The following is a 22843-nucleotide window of genomic DNA, read 5'->3' as shown; positions in this document are numbered from 1 at the left end:
GATCTAATCGTTGCTAGTCTCTGGACTGGTCAGTGCGATACAATTAGACTATAGGAGTTCAATAGATGATTCTTACTGGAAATGTATGCAAACAATTCTTGTATACTTTTGTCTATCCCTGAGCCATTGCCGTGTATGCGTCCAATTACTGAGTCTAATGCAATGCATGGTATGTTCATTATCTACAAAGAACAAAACATAGACCCCCTTGGTCCATCCCAACACATTTCATTCATTCCTTCATAGCGCCGACGCGCTTCATTTCCCCGCCTGCGAAAATATCTGCTGCCAGATATGGACCCACTGCTGCTGCTTGTAGGACAACTTTTTCTGTGGATCTCGGAATGTCCCAGATAAGATGTCGCGAATGCGAGCGCTAAGGATTTTCAACGCGAGCATGGACTTCCAGTCTCGAACCGCGAAGCGGATTCGATTGGCGTCAATTGAGACCACACCGGAATACATCTATGCTTTGGTCAGATGCCAAGTTCCCATGTTAACCCTTTCCAGAAGCTCAACTTACCTTGAATTCCGCCTCGCCGCACAACAGCGCTATGGCAAAGTCGTCCACGGCGTTCGTCTCGAAAGCGTTGTAATTCCGGTTTCGTCCCTGCATGATGTGATAGTACGACAGCCACTTCATGGATGCATCGGCTTGTTTGTTGACCGAGGTCGGGTGAAGGGTAACAGATTGGTTGTTGGCAACGTTCCGCCAGCCTTTGCCCTCGCGGGTCAGGAGCTTGGGGTAGAAGCTCCAAGCAATAACTGCATTGACAATAGCGTCGTTGCTGCTGTTGATATCGTACTCTTCAGGAATGGTAAAAAATTGACGCTGACGACCGCCGTATCGAGCTCTGCATGTATGTTAGCTCTGCGATCAAGAAATAAAGGTAGTGCAGGAAAGGCGTGATTGGCGCGATATGTGATGTACCTGTTCAGAGCCGTTTTCTGGCTTGGGTCCAAAGTCAAAAGTCCTGCGTCAGCGATAGACACAACAAGCTGCATCTTGATATCTTCAATGTTTAACAATGTCTGGGAGCTGAGGAAGTTTTTCCGACAAAAAGCATACTCGTTAGCGCCGGGGGTGTTTCTCGTGCGTTTCCAGGCGCAGTATGCATTGTACACGGTCAATAAATCAGAGTCGCCTGCGAAAATTCAGCATGTGGATATAGGACCGACTAAGATAGGTAATACCTTTCTTGAACGAAAGCCTTGCAAGATCCTTCTGTGTGTTGGATCCCATGGTATTAACAAAGGGTGATTTTGAAGAGAGAACGGCTGCGATACTAATCGAGGCATCTAGACACTTGAAGAAGGCACCGTGAATGATTAATTTTCCAAGAAAGACGTCCAACGGCAGCTTGGCAAGCTGCATTCCCAATGGAGTCAAGTTCTCTGAATTTGTCAAAGCTTTGACCTCCTTGAGAGAGTCTATAGCGCGGCGAATGTTCTTGGAAGAAGGTGCGTCTAGGGCTTCAAGAAGAGTGGATTCCACTTCGCCGAGCTTGCAGATCTTCACCCGTAGTACCAGATCTTGCAAAGAAAGACGAAGCATCTCTGGCGTTTGTTGTTCAGCGAGCTACACAATGTTAGAGAATTATCTTCTGCGTAACTCAGCATAGTCAGCATACCAATTTTTCATGTCTGTGCTTCGTGAACATGTGAAAACAAATTCCATTCTGAACACGCCCAGCTCTTCCCCGTCTTTGTTTCGCATTAGCCCTCGAGATAAAGGCTTCAACTAATCTTGAGAGCTGGCGTTTCTCATCGAAGCTGTCACAATATCAGTCAGCAAGATACAGATAGGAGATCAAAGAAAGACTTACCGCATAGTTTTCTCCTTACCCGTGTCAATGACGGCAGTGATATCCGGGATAGTGATACCTAGTCAAGTCAACAGCCTGTGGCAGACAACTACTTCTTCACAATAGCGGGAGACGTACCGGTCTCGGCGATATTGGTGGCAATTACGATCTTTCTAATGCCTTCTGGGGGAACAATGAATGCCTTCTCCTGGTCCTCACTGGAAATAGAAGAATGCAGCGCATGAACGATCCATCCCTGTTGGAAGATCGGTTCCGAGAGAATCTCATCATTCAGGCGGCGGATTTCCGCCATGCCAGGCATAAAGACCAATATAGCTTTGCTGTAGTTTGTCATCTCCGGCGCTGTAGCAATCTTAATAAGTAATTTCTTTATAAGCTGATAATCAAGGCGGTATTCATCAAAGTTCAAAACAGTATCCCTGGTCTGTTTAGAATAACTTTCAAGCGATGCTAGTATGCCTCCCGTTGTATCACCTTCGGTGTTCTCTGGCGCCATCTCATCGGTATCTTCATCGAGATTAGTATTCGAATCATTTTCTGATAGGCGGTAATTGGTCATCTCCACGGCATCCTCTAAGAACTTCATCTCCACAGGGAAAGTTCGTCCCGGGATATTAAGAACAGGCACGCCACCGAGGTAATTAGAGAACCTTTGAGCTTCAAGGGTAGCCGACATTAGAATCAATTTTAGGTCGGGACGCCTCTGCATTAGTCGACGAAGGACTATGAGAAGGAAGTCGCTGTCGATAGAACGTTCGTGAACCTCATCAAGAACGACATGCGTGATATCTTGGAAATCGTCTGGACGTTCGAGCATACGCACCACAACACCAGTTGTCCTAGTCCTAGTCAGTATAATCTCCAGCGATGAGTTGTAGATGGTGAACCTACGCAAATACTAGTCTTGTCGACTGGCTGACTTTGCTCTCTAATCTTACAGCAAATCCGATGAGCGAGCGGGCTGTCCCAACATCACTCTTGCTTTCCCCCAATTCTTCGCTAACTCTTCGCGCTAATGATATAGCAGAGATCCTCCGGGGCTCCGTCACATAGATCTTACAGGGACGGCCTTGTGTCATCTCATGTTCAAGGATAAATGAAGGTATCTGCGTGCTCTTTCCGCTACCGGTCTCACTACAAATAATGAGCGCACGGTGTGTATCAAGTGTGTTCAGTATATCGTTCTTGAAAGCCCAGATCGGAAGATTCATTCTTCCTTGCACCATATTGTTAAAAGAAGGAGTGGATGACTTCTCCATCCAAATCCTTTGCAATTGAGACTCGGGGCCTGAAGCTTCCCTTGCATTGGATGACCTGGCTGGAGACTCTGCCTTGCTAGAGGTCCCATTTCGTCTCCGGAAATTATCTGATAGTACCACATCATCTTCAAAGTTACCCTGGTTCTCCTGTATTAGCTTCTTCAGATGTTTTATTGTCTTCTTATCAATTTCATCCTCTTGGAGCTTTTTTGCATTCGCGAACTCTGTCCAGAGCTCCCTCCACACTGCTGGAAGCCGCATATAAGCCTTGCCCTCCTTCGAGTTCTGTGTAAATAGGACAAAAAGGGCAAACGTCGAGACAAATGCCTCCGCTTGCTGTGCAGTTGGTGTGGCAATTGTGTCCATGGAGACAAAGGTGGCATAAGCGCTAGATTTGTGTGTGACCTTGTCCCATTCAAACAGAAATGGTACATCCTGTGCTTTGGACCACCTCACCTCTACCGCTTTTCTGTTCGAGTGCGATGCAGAGGAGAAATCCTTGAAAATGATTGTGCAACTGGTATCCCTAAGATGTGCCGCTACTGTCAGCATAGCCTATTCTCATCCATGGAAGACCTTTGCATACCTTGCCTTGCATGTTTCTTCCAAAACTCGTCGAGGGCTAAGCCCAGTCCATTTTCCAAAGTCACGGATCGTGATAGCGGCTTTGTTCAACTCTTCAAGTATAACACCTGTCTCCAAGGCTGGCTCCTCGGCTTGGAACATGTCTCCTAAGAGACCTGCGATCTCCTCGTCATCGACGTCGGGCTTGACTTCCGCTACCTTTTCCTCTGGTTGATCCTTGGTTCCGGGCTCGTCCAGAGAAGTTTGCTCGGTGGGCTGATTCTGCCTGAAGAAAGCCGCCTCCTTTCTTAGATCATCAAGCTTCTCTTTCCACCGGTACTCAGCTTCTATGCGGTCGAAAAGGACATCGTTTTCAATGCCGGTAATCTTTCGGCGAATCTTCGCTACTCGGGGTTCGTTGCTATCAAGCCCAATATTTTCACGAGCAGGCTTTTTCCCTTTCTTAGGCTTATCAAATATTTCAGGCTGAAGATTATATAGCTGAGTCTGCAATTCCAAGTACTTTGGCAGCAAAGTGTCAGGATCCAGAGAACTATCAGAATCATAAGGGCTCGATATAGGAGGAAGAGGTTCTTTTGACGGTCTTTTGGCCTGTTTCACTTTGCTATCATTCTGGGTCAAGTTTAAAGTAGAAGATTGTGCTGGCTCACGATCTGATGCCGGTTAGCTCTCTTCAGTCACTGCGTAGATGCTAGTCATTATTTTAGGTTTACCGGTTATCCAGGAAAGATTCTTTTCATCTTTGCGCAGCTGAGCATTGGTTTGCGTGTAAGACGGTAGTTCCTTAGGGGTGCAGTGCATTGCCAGCCAGTCTAGAGCCTCGTCCAGATTACACACCATGTCCCTATTGGCAGTGGCAAAATTACCAGAAAAATAGTGTAAGAGATGTTTTAATGAATCCTCTACTTTCTTCTCGGGAAAGCCGAGCTTCAGAAGGGTCTCTCTTAGCGTCCACAATTTCATGTACAGGTCTTCTTCTGAGCCAGACTTTTTCACTGTATTCGAATCCCGCACCGAGGATGGGCTCAATTCATGTTCTTCTGTCTCGGCAACTTTAAGAATCGAGTCCAGCACTTCAGCAGGAAACCACTCTAAAAGACTTAACGAGAAGGCTTGCTGCCGGAGTACCCGTCGTTCTGTTTCCAATTTCGAAACTTGACGGACCGCATCGTTCTTGCATTTAGAGGCATATTTCTCAACCAGTATTTGCAGCTCCGCATCCTCAAGGTGTTTCTCAAGTTCCTCGGGTGAGTAATTCTGTAAGGATGGAGCGTTCTGTGTTTCCGGCGCAGGTCGGCTGCTTTCCGCTGGGGTTGGTCGTTCACTCTCTGAGACCGATTTGGATTCTGCTGTCGACGCCGGAGCTGTGGAGTTGTTAGTCGATTTAGGCTTGGAAGGCACCGAAACGGTTGCAAACCCTCGAGCTGGGTTTGCGGCGGGCTTCTTCTTTTTCTTATTGTTAGGCGCCATAGTTGCGGGGAGGGGAAATGGTCTTGGCCACTGTTGGGAGAGAAAGATGGGGGTTAATAGATGATCTCGAGTTTTTGTTAGAATAGGAGAAAGGTAGAGATCTCTAAAAGATATTAGTCTATTCAACGGGCGAGGGAATGTTAGTGGAATGCAACATTAAGAGAGTGTGGGAATTAAATGGTGGTCATCAACTGGAGCTTTGGACGATTTCCCCACAATAAAACCACGCCGAAAACTTTTATGACAACATCGGCGGCAGCGAAAGACAATTCAACTCAATTCCATTACCTCCCCGTGGATTCTAAACAACATCCCCCACCCCGACATGCCCCAGGGCTCCTAACATGGACGACTTTCCATGGGATCAGGTAAAATCTGGAGACCTGGAGAGCCTGTTGGTCGTTCTCTTTTCGAGTTCGACATCTCGCAGAATTCGTGCTCTCCAGGAACTCCGCGAGAGAATCGGTAAGTTGGCCCCAAGCAACCCCTCTCGTATGATCCCTCGCTAAGCCTTCACTCGGTAGGGTCAGATCTCCCACAACAAGCCCGTGAGCCTCTCCTTGGGCTTCTCTTCAAGACCTATCCTCGTTATGTCGACCGCCCCTCCCGTCAAGCCGTCCAGCAGTGTCTCCGCTCGCTTCTCAAGTCCCCGGTCCCGACCGACGACCTAAAATATCTCACACAGAAGCTGCAAGCTGAGGCGTCCAAACTTACATTGTCATCTGCCTCTGCGCTCGTGCTGCTGGAATGGTGCTCGGTTATCTTACAGGCTCTAAGCAATGATCCTGAAACACCGCTTTCGGCTATATTAGACATTATCGCGGCGGATGCGAAGGTACTTGAGACTTGTTTGGCCTCTAACCCCAAGCTTCCATTGAAGCAGTCGGCCCTTAGAGTCACGAGACGTGCGCTGCGAGCCGTTTTCTCGTCGGGAACTTGTGGCGAGGATGCCGTCCGTCAGTCTACTCGTCGATTGACAAGCGATTCTACTTCGGGACAGAGGAATGCCCCCTTCCTGGGAGTCATCTCCGGCGTGTGCGCCCGCCTTCCGGCCAAGAAACCTGTCTTAGAAGAAGAAAAGAAGTTGATTATCAATTTCTATGTCAAAGAATTAATCGGGTCGAAAACCGCACCACCAGCTCACATCGCAGATGCTCTGTCCGACTTCTTCGTCTCTTTCGTTTCCTACGAGGATGTGACATCCGAAATAATACCCCCTCTCGAAAAAGCCATTTTGCGTTCCCCGGAGGTGGTTCTCGGCGGACTGGTACCTTCATTATGCTCGTCGCTACCCGAACAGATGGACTTATCAGAGATTCTGCATTCAAAGCTGTTGAAGCACCTCCTTTCCAGTATGAAGTCAAACAATGCAGCCATAAGACAGGGTGCTGTTCAGTCGTTCGAGTCATTGCTCTCAAGATCGAAAACTGAGAGCGTGCTTCTTAAAGTCACAACTGAAGTTGTTGGTCCCTTGAAGACTCAGAAAATTACAAACCCCGAGCAGCGCGCCGTGTATGCTCAGGCACTCTCAGCTACTCTGCCTTCCGCTGATATTTCGAAGGAGGTGGTTCAGGGATTTGTTCCTGTGTTTACACGAGAATCTAACGAAGCTGCGCTGGAACAGATAATAAAAGCATTCTGCAAACATCTAGCATTTCTCGTCCAACACAAGATAAAGGTCAACGATGATGTTATAAACACCATCGTGAAGGGATCTGCAGAGAAAAGAATTCCATTCCGAAAGCTTTGGCAGCTCAATGTGGGAGAATTGCTCTGGAACACCGATTCAGCGACACTAGTTAGTCCTGAAGTTGAGCCGTTCGTGACCAAGTTCATGAGTAAAATGAAGGATCTGTTCAACGAAGTGGCTTCTAACCCCTTGCCGTCGGCCCAGAATGGCTCGTTATCGACGGCCTACATCTTCCTTGCACTTGCTGAGCGGTTATCTTCAGTACAGGGCTTCGATAAGGCCACGTGGGAAGAATTGGCGGTCCAAATGATGGCTCTTAGCCCTAAGCCATCTCTACTTCTCAACCCAAAAGCTTATTCAAAGTTGGCCACCCAAGGAGAGGTCGAATGGGTTACAAGGACGCTTGCAGCTGTTTCGTCCGGATCTAAGTTTGAGAGTGCAGAAGACGCAGCCAAGATTGCCTGGGGCCAGGCGTTTATCTATGCCATCACCATGCCTGGGCTTCATTCAAACTTCCGAGAGCGTTCCGCTAGCATCCTGTCAGAAGTTCATCTTAAACGAGTAGGCTTTATCGGTCGCATCGTGGTAGATTCTCTGTGGGGCTGGATACTTTCTTTGAGGACTTCTGATAAAGAATCTGCGCCAGTCTCTGCAGGATCAGAAAGCCTGAAGTTCCTTCATTTGGTTACGAAAGCTATTTGTTCACCTGTATCAAGTCTTCCAGAACTAGAGAAAGCCTCTTCAGAAATGAAGAACCAGCTTATTGAGCTCCTCGTTATTGGCCGTCCTGAGATGATCCCGAATGCCTCATGGATTACGCTATGTCTGCGATCTGGCATCGATCCTGGCAACCTCGTCCGTGAATTCCCCGATGAGTCTATGAATCAATTGACACGGGTGCATGATGACCCAGTTCAATCCAGGGTTCCTCAAGTCGACGATGCTATCTGGAGCGCAGCCGGCGAGTTGGCTTTCGTAGCGCCTGATACTATGGTTTCCCGGCTTGTGGCTCAGATCAAGGACGATTTGGATGTTTCGCGTGTGTCCAAGTTCACTCCAACCGACGTTGCCATTGCTCGGACCCCCGAAGGAACCATGTTTGTTGATGTCCTCAGCACCAAGTCGAAGCCTGCTTTCGACAAGAACACTAAAGACTATGGCATTCTCAAGTGGGAAGAGGAGTTACGGGCACAACTGGCGGAGAAAAAGGGCCAGAAACAGAAGAAACTGACTGCGGATGAGCAATCTAAAGTCAAAGCCCAACTTGCGAAAGAGTCCAAGATTCGTGAAGAAGTTCTGCGGGCAGCTAAAACGATTGAAAGAGGCGCTGGGATCATGCAGGGTCTTGCAAGCGGTCCGGCAATTGAGGCGGATGGTTGGATTAATACCGCAGTGGGATCTTTGCTGTCCCTCGTGAAGGCTGGTGCAGGCTTACTTGCAGGTGATGTTGTGTCTAGGGCCTATATCAAGTGTGCGGAGAAGGTATCTTCACGTCTGGGCCCATTGCGATCTTCCGTGGGCATTGCGACTCTGCGGGCACTTGGCAGGAGCCAACTTTCCCCCGACATGGATGCAGAGCCCCTCGGTCAACTTGTGACAAGAATTCTTTATCGTCTGCGGTTTGCATCTGAACAACGTCCCTTTGACGTCACGTCTCTGGCATACATCCTTCCACTTGTTCTGCTTGTTCTGAGTGGAAACGGAATTGATGAGCAAAAGGGAGAGGAGGAAGGTGAACAAGTACTGCTTGCACTTGAGTTCCTGTCCTTCCATTCAGGGTCATTTACCGACGAACGTCTCCCTCGTGCTGAAGTTTTAGATCACTTGCTCACATCAATGCAAAAGTACACTCAGCATTATAAATTGGTTAAGGATACTCTGTTCGATTTCTGCAGGTGTATCTCACCTACCATCAGCAATGCTGAACTGGACGTTCTTCTGCAGGGTGCCATCGTCTCAGATGCATCTGTTCGCACGGCTGTACTGCAGGCCATCGATGCCGAGATTGACCTGACCGACCTAGACTTCTCTGAACACATTTGGCTAGAATATCATGACCACGTGGAAGAAAACGCCGAAATAGCCGAGACAATCTGGGATGATAATGCACTGGAAGTCGATGACTCTTCCTACGGTAAAATTATCCCTTATCTTGCCTCCAAGGACTCCCAGCTCCGCGGTGCCGCTGCTCGTGCGTTAGCACATGCCCTTGAGTCCAATCCAACCAAGTTTGATGAAATATTTTCGGAATTGCAATCGAAATACGAAAGCGAGGCCAAGCCTAAGGAGCCAGAAAAGGATATATATGGGATGCCGAAGAAGATGGACATGGCCGATCACTGGGAATTCCGCAGCGGTATTGCCCTCGCTTTTACTGCCATGACGAACGGGTTTGAGGGCGAGCAGATAGTGTCTTTCCTTAGATTCTTGATCGAACGAGGGCCTCTGATTGACCGAAGCCCCGTGGTCAGAGCACAGATGGCTGAGAGCGGCAGATCTGTCATCGCCGAGCGTGGCCAGCACAAGGTTGAAGAGCTGATGAATATCTTAGAAACGACTCTGGAAACATCAGATAAGGGAAGTGAGACCTCTGACCTTCTCAACGAGGCGGTGGTTGTTCTTTATGGCTCTCTGGCCCGGCATCTTAAAGCAGACGATCCGCGTTTGCAAACTGTTATCAAGAGGCTGCTTGCTACCCTCCCAACTCCTTCTGAATCTGTTCAATCCGCTGTTTCTGGTTGTCTACCGCCTCTGATTAGACTGTCGGGCTCTCAAAGTGCTGGCTACGTGCAAGAGATGCTGGACCAGCTTTTGCAGTCTAAGAAGTATGCCACTCAACGTGGAGCAGCTTACGGGCTTGCTGGTATTGTCAGTGGAAGGGGTGTCTTATCTTTGCGAGAGTTCCAGATCATGGCCCATCTTCGCGCGGCCACTGAAAACAAGAAGGAACCACATCAGAGACAAGGTGCTTTATTGGCCTACGAACTGTTTGCGACAATCCTGGGCCGCACTTTTGAACCATATGTTATTCAGATTGTTCCGCAGCTTCTGGCTAGCTTTGGTGATCCCAATGCTGATGTTCGTGACGCTTGTCTTGATGCGGCAAAGGCTTGCTTTTCCAACCTCAGTTCTTATGGCGTCAAGAAAATCCTTCCTACCCTTCTTGACGGTCTTGATGATACCCAATGGCGTAGTCAAAAGGGTGCTTGTGACCTGCTGGGTGCGATGGCCTACCTTGATCCACAGCAACTAGCAGCAAGCCTGCCTGATATTATTCCTCCCCTCACGGTTGTCCTGAATGATACCCACAAGGAAGTGCGTAATGCTGCAAACCGGAGTCTCCAACGTTTCGGTGAGGTCATCAGTAACCCAGAGATCAAGAGCTTGGTTAGCGTGCTTCTGAAGGCTCTGAGCGATCCAACGAAGTATACGGACGAGGCTTTGGACTCTCTCATCAAGGTTTCTTTCGTCCATTACCTGGATGCTCCTTCCCTAGCGCTTGTTGTTCGTATTTTGGAGCGTGGTCTTGGCGACAGATCGAATACAAAGCGGAAGTCTGCGCAAATTATTGGCAGTTTGGCCCACCTTACCGAGCGCAAAGATCTCACCTCGCACTTGCCAATCATTGTCTCTGGACTGCAACTGGCTATCATCGATCCTGTACCCACCACTCGTGCTACTGCGTCTAAGGCACTTGGATCACTTATTGAGAAACTTGGAGAAGATGCCCTTCCCGACCTCATTCCTAACCTCATGGCTACTCTCAAATCCGACACCGGTGCCGGTGATAGACTGGGATCTGCTCAAGCCCTTTCCGAGGTCCTGGCAGGATTAGGTACTACGAGACTCGAGGAGACGCTGCCTACTATACTACAGAACGTCTCCAGCTCCAAACCAGCTGTTCGTGAAGGTTTCATGACTCTCTTTATCTTCCTTCCAGCTTGTTTCGGTAACAGCTTTGCGACATACCTGGGCAAGATTATTCCGCCTATCCTCTCTGGTCTGGCAGATGATGTTGAGTCAATCCGCGAGACCTCTCTTAAGGCGGGTCGTTTGCTAGTTAAGAATTTCTCTTCCAAGGCTATTGATCTCCTTCTTCCAGAGCTCGAGCGCGGCCTTGCAGACGACAGTTACCGTATCCGGTTGAGCTCAGTTGAGCTGGTCGGTGATCTTCTCTTCAGCATTACTGGTATTACGGCCAAGGCTGATGGCGAAGAAGAGGAGGAAGAAGCTCACCAGGCCGGACAGTCCTTACTGGAGGTTCTTGGAGAAGAAAGGAGGAATAGGGTTCTATCTGCCTTGTTCATCTGTCGCTGCGATACCTCGGGTCTGTTAAGAGCGCAGCAATGGGTGTCTGGAAGGCGCTTGTTGCGTCTCCGAAAACACTTAAGGATATGGTGCCTACTCTATCCCAGCTTATTATTCGTCGTCTTGGATCCTCGAACATGGAGCAGAAGGTCATTGCCAGTAATGCACTTGGAGATCTTATTAAGAAGGCCGGAGAAACTGTTCTCTCGAGTCTGCTTCCTTCCCTTGAGGAAGGGCTTCAAACATCGCCAGATGTGGACGTTAAGCAAGGCATTTGCATTGCCTTGCGGGAACTCATTACTTCCGCAACTCCTGAAGCCCTCGAGGATCACGAGAAGGTCCTTATCTCTACCGTTCGGGTGGCTCTTGTTGACAACGATGAGGATGTGCGTGAAGCTGCTGCAGAAGCTTTCGACGCCTTGCAGCAAATCCTGGGCAAGAAGGCTGTGGACCAAGTTCTGCCCCATCTTCTGCTGCTGTTGAGGAATGATGAAGATGCTGAGCAAGCGCTATCGGCCCTTTTGACTCTTCTTACTGAACAAACACGGGCCAACATTATCCTTCCCAACCTTATTCCGACATTGCTCACCTCTCCTATTTCTGCTTTCAACGCCAAGGCACTTGCTTCTCTTGCTGAGGTGGCAGGCTCTGCGATGACACGCAGACTCCCCACAATCCTGAACGCCCTGATGGACAACATCATATCATCTACAGACGATGCTCTCCGCGACGAGCTGTGCAACGCATTCGATACCGTCTTGGTATCCGTAGATGAATTCGATGGCTTAAACGCTGTTATCAATGTCATGCTGTCGCTGATGAAGCATGATGACCATTTACGCCGTGCTCAGGCGGCCATTCACCTGAACAAGTTCTTCTCGGATGCTACGATCGACTACTCTAGATATCACCAAGACTTGATTCGCGTCTTGCTGATTTCCTTCGATGACAACGATAAGGGTGTGGTCAAGGCTGCATGGACGGCGCTGAGTGGCCTAACATCCCACATGCGTAAAGAGGAAATGGAGGTGTTGGCCATCCCCACTCGCCAGGTGCTGCGGGGAGTGGGTGTGCCTGGAGCCAATCTTCCTGGTTTCAGCTTGCCAAAGGGCATCACCGCTATCCTGCCGATCTTCCTGCAGGCTCTTCTCAACGGCAGTGTTGAGCAGCGTACCCAGGCGGCTCTTGCCATTGGTGACATCATTGATCGTACTGCAGCAGATTCCTTGAAACTCTTCGTGACGCAGATCACCGGTCCTCTCATTCGAGTGGTATCTGAGCGATCAGTAGATATTAAGTGTAAGTCATTTGTGCTTCTCTGTGGAGTAAGTTATTGACAACAAACTAATCTCACCGACTAGGCGCTATCTTCTATACTCTCAACAAGCTTTTGGCGAAGATCCCTCTTGCTGTCAAGCCATTCCTGCCACAACTTCAACGGACGTTTGCTAGAGGTTTGGCAGACACGACCAGCGAAACTTTGCGTAACAGGGCTGCCAAGGGTCTTGGAATTCTGATCACGTTGACGCCAAGAGTTGATCCCCTTATTGCCGGTACGGTTTTATTCTTTTAACTGTGGATGCCGAGTTAGTGCTAACCTAGAGATCAGAGCTTATTACGGGAACTAAGACCGCCGATGTTGGCGTCAGAAATGCCATGATGAAGGCCCTCCAAGAGGTGGTTGGCAAGGCCGGTGCTAACATGAACGAGGCTTCCAAGAATTCTATTCTTGCGCTCATTGATGACGACGCTAGCGATCAAACGGGTAGGTTTTACGATAGCCTACAAAAAGTTCGTTGCATATCTAACTATCCGATAGATTCTGTGGCCATTACGAATGCCAAGTTGCTTGGTGCGCTGGTGAAGGTTCTCCCTCCAGCCACTGCCACCCCTCTTATCAAGTATGTTTGATCTTCCATACCTTTCTTGAAAGGCACCAGAACTAATGAAATTGCAAGGAACCGCGTGCTTACGACACACCCGACGCATGCATCAATCTTGGGGCTCAACGCCTTGCTTGTTGACTCTCCAGCATCCTTGACGGAGAACTTCGCTGCCGAAACGATCTCGGTTATCAGTCAGGGCGTGACAAATAAGGATGTGAGTTAATGTACGATTCCAGCGCACAAAACTAAGATTCTAACACCCGAAAGACCTTCATTGCCGACAACAGTGTTCTGGCGGCTGGAAAATACCTTCTGATCGACGACGAGCATCGCAATTTCGAGAATAACAAGGCTATCTTCGAAGCCTTGGCACCGTGCATTCAGCCAGGCGCACCCTCCGACACACGTCGTTTGGCGCTAGTTGTGATGCGGACGGTCAGCCGTCTTCATCCAGAGTTGACCCGGCCCCATCTGGCTCTGCTTGCGCCACCAATCTTCGCCGGCGTTCGCGACATGGTTATTCCCGTGAAGCTGGCGGCCGAGGCTGCCTTCTTGGCGATCTTCTCGGTCGTGGAGTCAGAGAGTGCTGTGTTTGATAAGTATATGGCTGGGCCGGGAGCAGAGCTTGCTCCAGGACCAAAGCGGAGTATGTCGGACTACTTCAAACGAATTGCGCTACGTCTGGCTAGTCAATCTCGGGAACGCAAGGAAGCTGAGGGTGGACAAGGCGGCCTGGGTCTCTCCAACGACGAGGTGGAGGATGAGAAGGAGTTGTGGAGTGTCGGAAAGGTTGATTTGGAGGAAGGCCCCGTGGATGAATGATTGTTATAGTAGTTCTGTTCTGCAATGTTGCATGAACTAGATCTATACCCTATTTGTATGTGGTTGCTATTGTTTTCAGTCAGGAGGATGACTGGTTGGTTATATTTGTCAATATGAGAAAGGGAAGCAAAAGCTAAAAAGAAGTGAAGCTAGATGAGTAGATATGATGATGACGACGACGACGATGTGACCAATGCATGATTTTCTTTTCTCCTCTTGAGGTGTGGATGTATAGTAAAGTAGCTCGGTGCTCAGATAGATCGAGACTGATAGACGGACGGTCCTTATCGGGCGGTCAGCCTCCGCCGTACCTACACACGGTCACGTGGTCACCATGGGTGTATCCCCCACGAGCATCACAGGTCAGTCGCCCTTCCATTAGTTAAGATAAGAGCATGCTGTCGAAGAGTCGGGAGAACAATACTACGATAGGTTATTATTTCAGAAAGGACATACAGAGAGGTACATCCAACCAATGCGCAGTACCATGACGGAAGGGAAGGGGGGGGGGGGGGCTGCTTAGAAGATCTGGGGCACAAGCCCTAAGGTGGATCAGTCTCGCTTAGGAGCACAGTTGCTGAGCTAATCAGCCGGCGTATCTTCAAACTCCTCACTTCTGGATTCTCACCCGTCGACGAGTGCAACGAACATCATCCGCCAACGACCGTCGATACGCCGACATCAAGATGTGAGTTCATCTCCAAATCGTGATATCGTGACTTTGCTGGGGGATCACTGCTCTTCGGTGGCCTTACATGCCCTGATTACGCCCCCCGATACGGCCCCTCTGGGACTCTGGAAAAACAATTTGTTCGATCGATTTGGGCTTCATGCTGACCGACGGTTTTTCATCCACAGGGTCAACCTTCGCACCCAGAAGCGCCTCGCCGCCTCCGTGGTGGGCTGCGGCAAGCGCAAGATTTGGCTCGACCCCAATGAGATGAATGAGATCTCCAACGCCAACTCCCGCCAGACCATCCGTAAGCTCGTCAGCGATGGCCTCATCATCCGCAAGCCCGTCACCATGCACTCCCGCGTCCGTGCCCGTGAGCTCAACGCCGCCCGCAGAATCGGCAGAAACCGCGGTCTGGGTAAGCGTAAGGGTACCAAGGAGGCCCGTATGCCCAGGTATGCAGTTTATCCTACTTTCCCTTGGAGGACGCGACGAATGACGGTTGGCTGGTCTATGACCAATGGGATCAATGTCGTGATGGGATGTGCCGTGGTGGAACTCTTTGACTGATGGGATGTCGTACAATATAGCCAGATTCTCTGGATGCGCCGCATGCGTGTTCTCCGTCGCCTGCTCGTCCGCTACCGTGCTGCTGGCAAGATCGACAAGCACCTTTACCACGAGCTCTACCACCTGAGCAAGGGTAACACCTTCAAGCACAAGCGCGCTCTCGTTGAGCACGTAAGTTTCCGCCCAATCCGCCCTTCTCAATCACGGTTTATCGGTGGGCTCATGCGCGAGCCCTCGATGTCATCAAGACTCCCACATACTTCATACGGCGACCGGAACACTGACTTATATTCTCCAACAGATCCAAAAGGCCAAGGCTGAGCGTCACCGTGAGCGTGTCCTCAAGGAGGAGATGGATGCCAAGCGTGCCAAGAACAAGGCTCTCCGTGAGAGGCGCCAGGAGCGTATCGAGGCCAAGCGCAACGCTCTGATCGGCGAGGCTCAGGAGTAAATTCCCTTCCGTTGACAACGTGTTTTGGCGGTGCGGAGGTTGAACTGGGAGGAGAAATCAAGAGACTGGGTCAGCCTACAGGAAAAGTCTAGGTCGACCATTTCTGTTTTCTCTCAATGGCTTTGATTTCATCCGGGACGGTTTTTGGTACAAGGGTGATCCTGGAACGGGGGCTTGGGGAAACAGAAGGAAATGAATGCATCTCTTTTCTTCCATGGGCCGTCTGAAAAGAGAACCAGGGAAAAGAATGAAAAATACCATTTGATTAAAGCAAAAACAATGGCATGGCGCTTTGTGTGATACGAATACTCCGATTTTTTCATCTGCATTCTACCTCAACTGCTCTTCAATCCTCCCAAAACGCCCGGATGCTCAAACTTCCTCAACCACCCTTTCTCTCGACCTCCCCGAACCAGGCTGTTTTCTACCGCATCTATCTTATCTCCTAATGTCGTAACGTTTTACTGAATCTCACTCGAGGGTTAGGTCATGTAAATGTGAATTGTGTTCAACATGAGGTCATAATCGCTATGTGATGTACCTGTAGTTACACCGTCCGCGTGGGTACACGTCTACCCGTACGTACAACTCAACCATGAAATCTCCACCAGCACGCCAACCACCATGCGGCTGTAGGTCTAGACCCCTCCAAGGCAGATGGGAGTACGATTATAGCCATCAACGGTGGGTATATCACCGCAAATATTCCTGCCCCTCCTTTTTGTCCCCGTTCTATCTATAAGCCGTCTGCCCCGACATCAATAGCAAACTATCAACCGCTGTACGTCGAAATTTATCGAAATAGGCTCTTTGTTTTTGTTCATTTGTTTCTGATAGTTAGTGGATATTTGAGTTTCAACAAAGATATATTTTTGGAACCCGTCGCTGCGGCCCTACGAACAAAAGAATCGAACATTTATTAGGTCATATAAACCCACCTTCAATGGAATAATATGTTAAACACAGCACCCCTCTCCAAACCTAAGCAGACATGTCTCTTTGTAAAACTTGAAATGTGTTTCACTATTAGCGTGGACCTATGGTTTACCAGCCAGCACACCGATGAAGTCATAGTCAATTAATGGATATCAGAAACTGTAAGGCAATGAATGGTGAACAGTTTTAGTGTTACATCATGGAGTTATCGTACATAATTATCGCTTGCCCAGCTTAGGGCTGAGGTGAAAGAAAAGGTAAAGTACAGTATACTGCGAATGATATCAAAGAGAAATACAAATGCAGCCATCTCATGTATCCCTCAATGCCAACCTAAGAGAAGTTCATGGCTCGTGTCACATATCTCGTATACTGCCGCAGAGACACACCCCACTGCTTCACTGCTGATTCCTTCTTTAGGAAGACCTTGGCGACGACCACCTGGGTTATGACACCAAAGGTTACACCTATGGTCTTAGTTGCGTCGCTGAACCAATTGGGTGTACCGCCCTCGCTGGAACTTCCAGATCAAACGGGTCACTCCGTGTACTGCGGGGGCTAATTTTAGTCACCAGTTCGTTTGCACCGCATGGTTCAAGTTCTGCCGCCGACACCCGGTAGCTGAATCTCTGCAAACTGCTGCCTAGACTGCTTCGCCCAGGAAGAATGAGGGTGCTGCCCAAGCTACGATCACTGCTATAAATAGATTCATGCTCCGAGCTCGAGGGTAATTCGGACCGTCTTCGCCCCGCATGGACAGTCGGTAAAAGGCTATCGGAAACTGATCGAAGCGGTAGACTTGCCCCTGGAATAACCGGCTTTTGATCATATTTTTGGTCCATGAATAGAGGCTGAGTTGTATCCTCTATTCCAAGTATGTTGTTTCGCAATCCTCCGTGTAACTCTGCGGAGTCTGAAAAAGGATCCGAATGGCACGCTGATGCTCGATCACTATCATCCTGGTAATAGGCGCCCATCCGAGGTTCTGGTGCGTAGTTGTATTGCGAGCGCATAGACCCTCCAGAAACATATCCGCACTGTAAGCCAGTCGAAGAATCCGCGGATTGCCGGCCGGCCCTTAGAAGCTTTTCGTTTCCTCCAAAGCATTGACCCTCGCCTGATTTCCTCCGCCTGTGTCTGAATAGCAGTAAGCAGATCAGGAACACAGCTGCAATGAAGCCCATCGCACCGAGTACGCTGCCAAGAAGAGTGCGGAGCGAGGCACGTGAGCCATTGTCTGGGGAGGAAAGTGAACTTCTATGATCCGAGTTGTTTTTGGGAAAGACATATCCCGTTGCCGTCGAGGTTGCCGCCGTTGAAGGCCCGCTTGTACGGGAGACATGCGTTAGGATAGCCTCTGTGGAGCTCGATCTCGAGAAGGTGCTAGGCAAGCTTGACGCAATTGGCTCTAGCGTTGAATAACTGGCACCATAAGACGACACTAGACTGGATGTCCTCGAAGAACTCTCGGTAATCGAAGGATATGAATCACTAACTGTAGTGGTGATGACGAAAGAGCTGACGGGTGGTAGATGCGTTGGCACCGTGTTAGGCGTTTCTGTACTCGATTCCGACGCCGTTGATTGCGATGTACTTAACGTAGTAGTAGGTTCATTGAATGGGGAGGTCTCAACGGTTGGTGATGGATCTGTAAATAAGACTGGTCCGTCGGTCGAAGTTGTAGTTATCAGGGAAGAAGTCGAGGTTGAGAGATTGCTAAAAGGAGATACAGCCGCTGCTGATCTTCGCGGGACTTTAGTGCATCGTAAGCCCTGATAAAAGATAATGGAAGGACTGGACATTGACATGTCGTCAAGCCCGCCGGCTAGAGGGACGTGACCACCGTTCTGCTAGGGCAGGAAAGGCACGGGGTAGTGCGTCAAATAATACAGGAGTGAAAGGAAAGGAACGAGTGCTATCAGCAAGGACAGCGCGTATGACGGTGAGTAGCGATGTCAATCAGAAAATCGACCGAAAGGAACGTGTAACCGACGAGGACCCAGGACTATGAATAAGGAAAGACAGATGCAAGCATATTAGGCTCTTCTCAGTATGATATTCTCTCTACAGGTTGCAGAAAACAAGCCATGACAATAGGTGTCAGAGACGTTCACTCGCGTGGAAGCCTCCCGTTTCAGGCGAGGATAGTGAAGCAGTCTCTAGTGAAGGTGGGATGTCAACCACACCAATATCGATCGAGGAATACGGAAGAAGATAGAACAAATATGACCAAGTCCAAGAGAAGAGAGTAAAAAAAAGGAACAACTTTGAATTGAAACTCGAGGTTAGCCGGGCGTTTGTAGCCAAACGTGGATCGACCATAACATAACATTCAATAAAAGAGAGACCTGGAAAACATTATTTCGGTGAAGCTTACGCAGGGGATGGATGGCTGTTGACTCGCATCGGAGGAAAGGCTGAAACACTTTCCATCCAAAACATCCAATCCCTTTCACAGAAGGGGTCTGTGACATTGCGACCTGGGCGCCGTTAGTCTCACTTGTGTTGGGGGGGAGGGGAAGTTTAAGCCCCCAGCCCCCGATCTCGCTAACAAAACAGTGAAGGGGTACGAGTTAGTGAAGAAACATGGATCCTTCTGAGGTAAGAAAGCTGGATGGTCAGTGTCAGCGTCAACCGCATCCTCGGCGGAAGGTTAATTAATGCAGGTGTGACCCGAGATTGCGACCGGCAATTGAACTAGTAGAAAAGAAGCGAAGGGAGACGAGGAGAGGAGGAAGTTCATTTGCATTGCAGTGCCATTTGCCTTTGCATTTGCAAGTCGCAAATCGCAGCCAGTTTGGAGTGGGGTCATTGGATTATTAGGCTCCTTGAAGACTAGTCTCATCACGGCTTTCAGGTGATGTCATGTGCACCAAGCAATTCTGCTGACTCAGATTTTCTTTTTGTCTGTCAACTAGTTAACTAACAGTACTCCGTAACGAGTTAACTAACCGTAGTTCTTTCTCTCTCGGCCCGACTCTTGCCGACCGCTTGACCTTTGTGTGTGCCATAGTTAATCCACCGGTAAAATGAATGATTCTTTTGCCCTCCACCTCAAGGACGGTGGATTTCAACCATTGAGCGTTCGGATTTGATCAGAGACATGCAGAGCGCAGCATTACCTTCTCTGTACATAGCAGCATCGAGTCTCGACACATCTTCCATCGGCCTGTCGAAATTTTAGGACAGGGATCAACTCAAAACTCCCTAAAACTCCACCCGATTTGTCCGGTTATCAGCCACCATTGGCGGCCATATAACAGTCGCGGTGGAGAAGTTGTCCCCAAAGGTTACCTTGGATGGAAGGCTGCATAACACTTACGTACTTGGCACAATACAATCCAAGCAATATAACAGGTCGTGGTCGCCATTTTTTGGTCTTTTCTCTAATATATGATCATTGTCCCGAGGGTTGTTCCATACATTGTACTGGCGTGGCCAACGGATAGCGATAAAACCTGCCATGTCAGGGCTCATGCTATTAATTAATCACCAGTAGTGAACGACGAAGTATCGTGTAAACCCCAATGTTGTCTTATCCCACGAAAAAACCGCCAGTACTAGAGACGAACTAATCCGCACTCCCGCATACTACTAGCAAACCGCCCAAGCCGAAGTAGGCCATAAGCATTAACGGCCCATTACTTCGGCCCCCTCCGTGCCATCTGTTCCCTTTTTCTGTTAGATTATCTTTCTCCAACCAAAAAACCTACCACAACAAGATTCTCATTGTTTGGTTGGATCTTACTCTATTCCACGGTTGGTTCTTCTATGTCACTTTGCCCCTGGCCCACACTTCCACTACCTTTTGGCCCCTATCCTTAACCAAACCCCCGCCGCACCTGACCCCCTCAAGCCCTCATACCGGTTGTGCATGCGATGTGATTATTCGGCCTCGTTCACCTCAAACCAACACTAAATCAAGTTTCTATTGCTTGCTTGATCTTGTTTCTCACCTGAAGTAGTGTTTTGTCACTAGTTAGAAGCTTCGTATCATGTTCGGATGGTGTAGTTCGCTGGGTAAGGCTTCCCCTCTTTCATTGTCACCCTGCTTCACCCCGCGCACTATGTTTCCCACCGTATATGCCCTACATGATCCAATTGCGGACGCAGCAGCTGTGTGGGCTTATGGTATACGAATGTCCGCCCGCCTAATATTCTGAACTGGTGTGCCACGATCCGCTGCTCGCTCTATGTTAGAACAGCAAGTATCGGCTGTCTGCCTCGTTCACAGCTCTTTTAAGCTATGGGGGAAGTCTATCCATCTAAATACTCGGGTTTGCCATCGAGACCAAATATCCGCATCGCGCTCCCTTTTAATAACCAAATACAACCAAAATCCTGACGTTTGTCAAGTCAAATTGCCGGGCTAACCATTGTGGTAGGCTTCCCGTCAGTGAACTCAGAGCCTGACAGGGAGCGACGAGCTCCATCGCGCCCAACACCTTTGGACTTCCCAGCATATAAGCTCCCTGATGCCACAGATGATGATCCGGAGGCGTCTTTGCGGCAGGTTCATGATATTCTAGCATCCATCAGGAAGCCACAAGATATCACACTTGACAATTTCAAAGCCCTCAATTTGAAGGTGGAAGCCGGTCTCTCTGCTTCATGTATTGTCCATAAGGATGGGCCTAATTTCTTTCCTCCACTGCCTTGGGAAGACACTTCACCCAATTCGTCCCCACTGACCGAAGATGGTTGCCCGATCTTGATGGAGAATGGGAATCCGTACCCACCAAAGGAGCGATTTGATGTGCTGAAGGATGAGCTACTTCTGGAAAACGACGATGCGTTTCGGGAGGTGGTGCGGTTACCTCCACGCGAGGGACGTCAAAGAGTCCGAGTGACCCAGGCGCGAAAGTTCTGGACGGGGCTAGAGCGAATGGCGCAGTACTGGGACACGAGCTTGGATAACTATTTTGAACGTCCTGCAACGCCCAACCCGGCGGCTGAAGGCGAGTCCGGGGACAGGATGCAGACGGACAATGGCCCGTCCTGCAAGACCCAGCAAAATCTGGAGACACAGATGGACATTGACCACCCACCAAATGCAGCAGCTCCTGAAAACAATGTCACTGGCGAGAGGGACGGTGAGCCTGAATTAGTAGCAATGTACACGGGCCGTCGTATTGGTGCTGGCCATGAAATGCCAGAGGATATCCGCGAAGAAACGATTAGGGCGTTTATCGAAATGGCGGCCTGGCCTTTTGGGTGCCAAGTTGCCCTTCCCATGATGCCTCCGAGACTATCCCTCCAAACATTGTTATTCCCTGTTCGCCAGACGTTTACAGCTGCTCGATCACCTAAAGATCGACAGCTAGCACGAAACGGTGTCATGGAAGGACCCGTCTTTTCCGCCCAGTGCCGACCTGAAACGTGCTTCCGAGGGCCTGAGGATGTTCCTGGCACGGGATTTGGTGAGGTATGTGATTTGTTACGTGAGGTTGGCGGTATGCTTCTAGCCGCCCAAGAACGAGCACGACAAGGAATGACAGAAGTGAAACCTGGCGAGGGAAAATGGTGGACAACGACGCCGCGATGGGGTGGTGCACCCAATGATGCAGTGGGTGATAGTGGCAATTTTACTAATGGCGAGGAAAAGCCGGTGTCGGAAAATGGGAACTCTCGCAAGCGCTCCAAGTACGAGCATCCCTTCTTAGCATCCCGTCGACCTGGATCCTCGAGGAAGCTGAGTAACAGCGAAAAGTGGAAAATGGTTCAGCCAGGCCCTGGTCTTTGGGACAAGCGAATGAGGTATATACAGATCGGGAAGGGCCCAGACAGCCCATTTGATGATGTCAGTAATTCTAGCACAGCAGTTATAATATCATACTAACCAGCCGCCGCAGATCTATATGCTCTCCTCTGTCAACCACCATATCTCTATCCTTCATTTGCGTGTCCATCGCCGATACATCGACATCATAACCTCAGGGGAGAGCGATTTTCCTTCCGAATCCGATGCTACAGGACAACCGTGGCATGTGCTACAGCTGCGGCGAACGAAATGGTACGATTTATTCAATGCTGAGGAACGACTTGAAGTGTTCAAGGGCATATGGACTATATTCCATCACCTTTTGCGGTCCAGCTGATGCAATAGCTCGAGCTTTGGTCATCTTTGACTAAGTAAGCTACTCTAGACTGGATATATATCTCTCTAAACCACATTCGTCAGCATCCTACTCTCTGTGGCACGTTAGATCAGCGATATATTTGCTTCGATGGTCGTTTATATATCTGCTGTGTATACATCTAGAGCGGGTCATCATTCATACTATCTATCTACTGAGGCGCTGTCTTTTTCATTTGTGCTATTCAAAACACGGGGAGTATATAGAAGAGTGGATACTTCAATGCACGT

The 22843-nt window shown here is 49.3% G+C and overlaps 4 protein-coding genes across 4 annotated transcripts; 2 read left to right on the top strand and 2 right to left on the bottom strand.

The window, feature by feature from the left end:
* Nucleotides 1-258: 258 nt before the first annotated feature.
* On the bottom strand, nt 259-5140 carry ANOM_010222 (putative ATP dependent RNA helicase; the record flags this gene model as incomplete). The annotated part of the gene is made up of 10 exons (XM_015555478.1): nt 259-465; nt 524-854; nt 932-1145; nt 1195-1579; nt 1632-1773; nt 1827-1884; nt 1944-2665; nt 2718-3611; nt 3672-4323; nt 4384-5140. 10 exons carry the CDS (start codon nt 5138-5140, stop codon nt 259-261), a joined length of 4362 nt encoding a protein of 1453 aa, XP_015403833.1.
* Nucleotides 5141-5484: 344 nt separating this feature from the next.
* On the top strand, nt 5485-16117 carry ANOM_010221 (putative translational activator; the record flags this gene model as incomplete). The annotated part of the gene is made up of 12 exons (XM_015555477.1): nt 5485-5605; nt 5665-11090; nt 11168-12437; nt 12500-12691; nt 12748-12903; nt 12958-13039; nt 13097-13238; nt 13292-13813; nt 14437-14534; nt 14705-14974; nt 15110-15260; nt 15391-16117. 12 exons carry the CDS (start codon nt 5485-5487, stop codon nt 15538-15540), a joined length of 8580 nt encoding a protein of 2859 aa, XP_015403836.1. The 3' UTR covers nt 15541-16117.
* An 826-nt stretch (nt 16118-16943) lies between these two features.
* Nucleotides 16944-18284, bottom strand: ANOM_010220 (uncharacterized protein; the record flags this gene model as incomplete). The annotated part of the gene is made up of 1 exon (XM_015555476.1): nt 16944-18284. The coding sequence occupies one exon, from the start codon at nt 18282-18284 to the stop codon at nt 16944-16946; it is 1341 nt and encodes a 446-aa protein (XP_015403835.1).
* Nucleotides 18285-20543: 2259 nt separating this feature from the next.
* Nucleotides 20544-22574, top strand: ANOM_010219 (uncharacterized protein; the record flags this gene model as incomplete). Its single annotated transcript, XM_015555475.1, has 3 exons — nt 20544-20596; nt 20833-22276; nt 22329-22574. The coding sequence occupies 3 exons, from the start codon at nt 20544-20546 to the stop codon at nt 22572-22574; spliced, it is 1743 nt and encodes a 580-aa protein (XP_015403832.1).
* Between the last annotated feature and the right edge of the window lie 269 nt (nt 22575-22843).

Source organism: Aspergillus nomiae, assembly GCF_001204775.2.
Source record: "Aspergillus nomiae NRRL 13137 chromosome Unknown contig00306, whole genome shotgun sequence".
Lineage (NCBI taxonomy): Eukaryota > Fungi > Ascomycota > Eurotiomycetes > Eurotiales > Aspergillaceae > Aspergillus > Aspergillus nomiae.
Note: the sequence above shows the minus strand (reverse complement) of the source record. Positions and strands in the feature narration are given on the sequence as shown.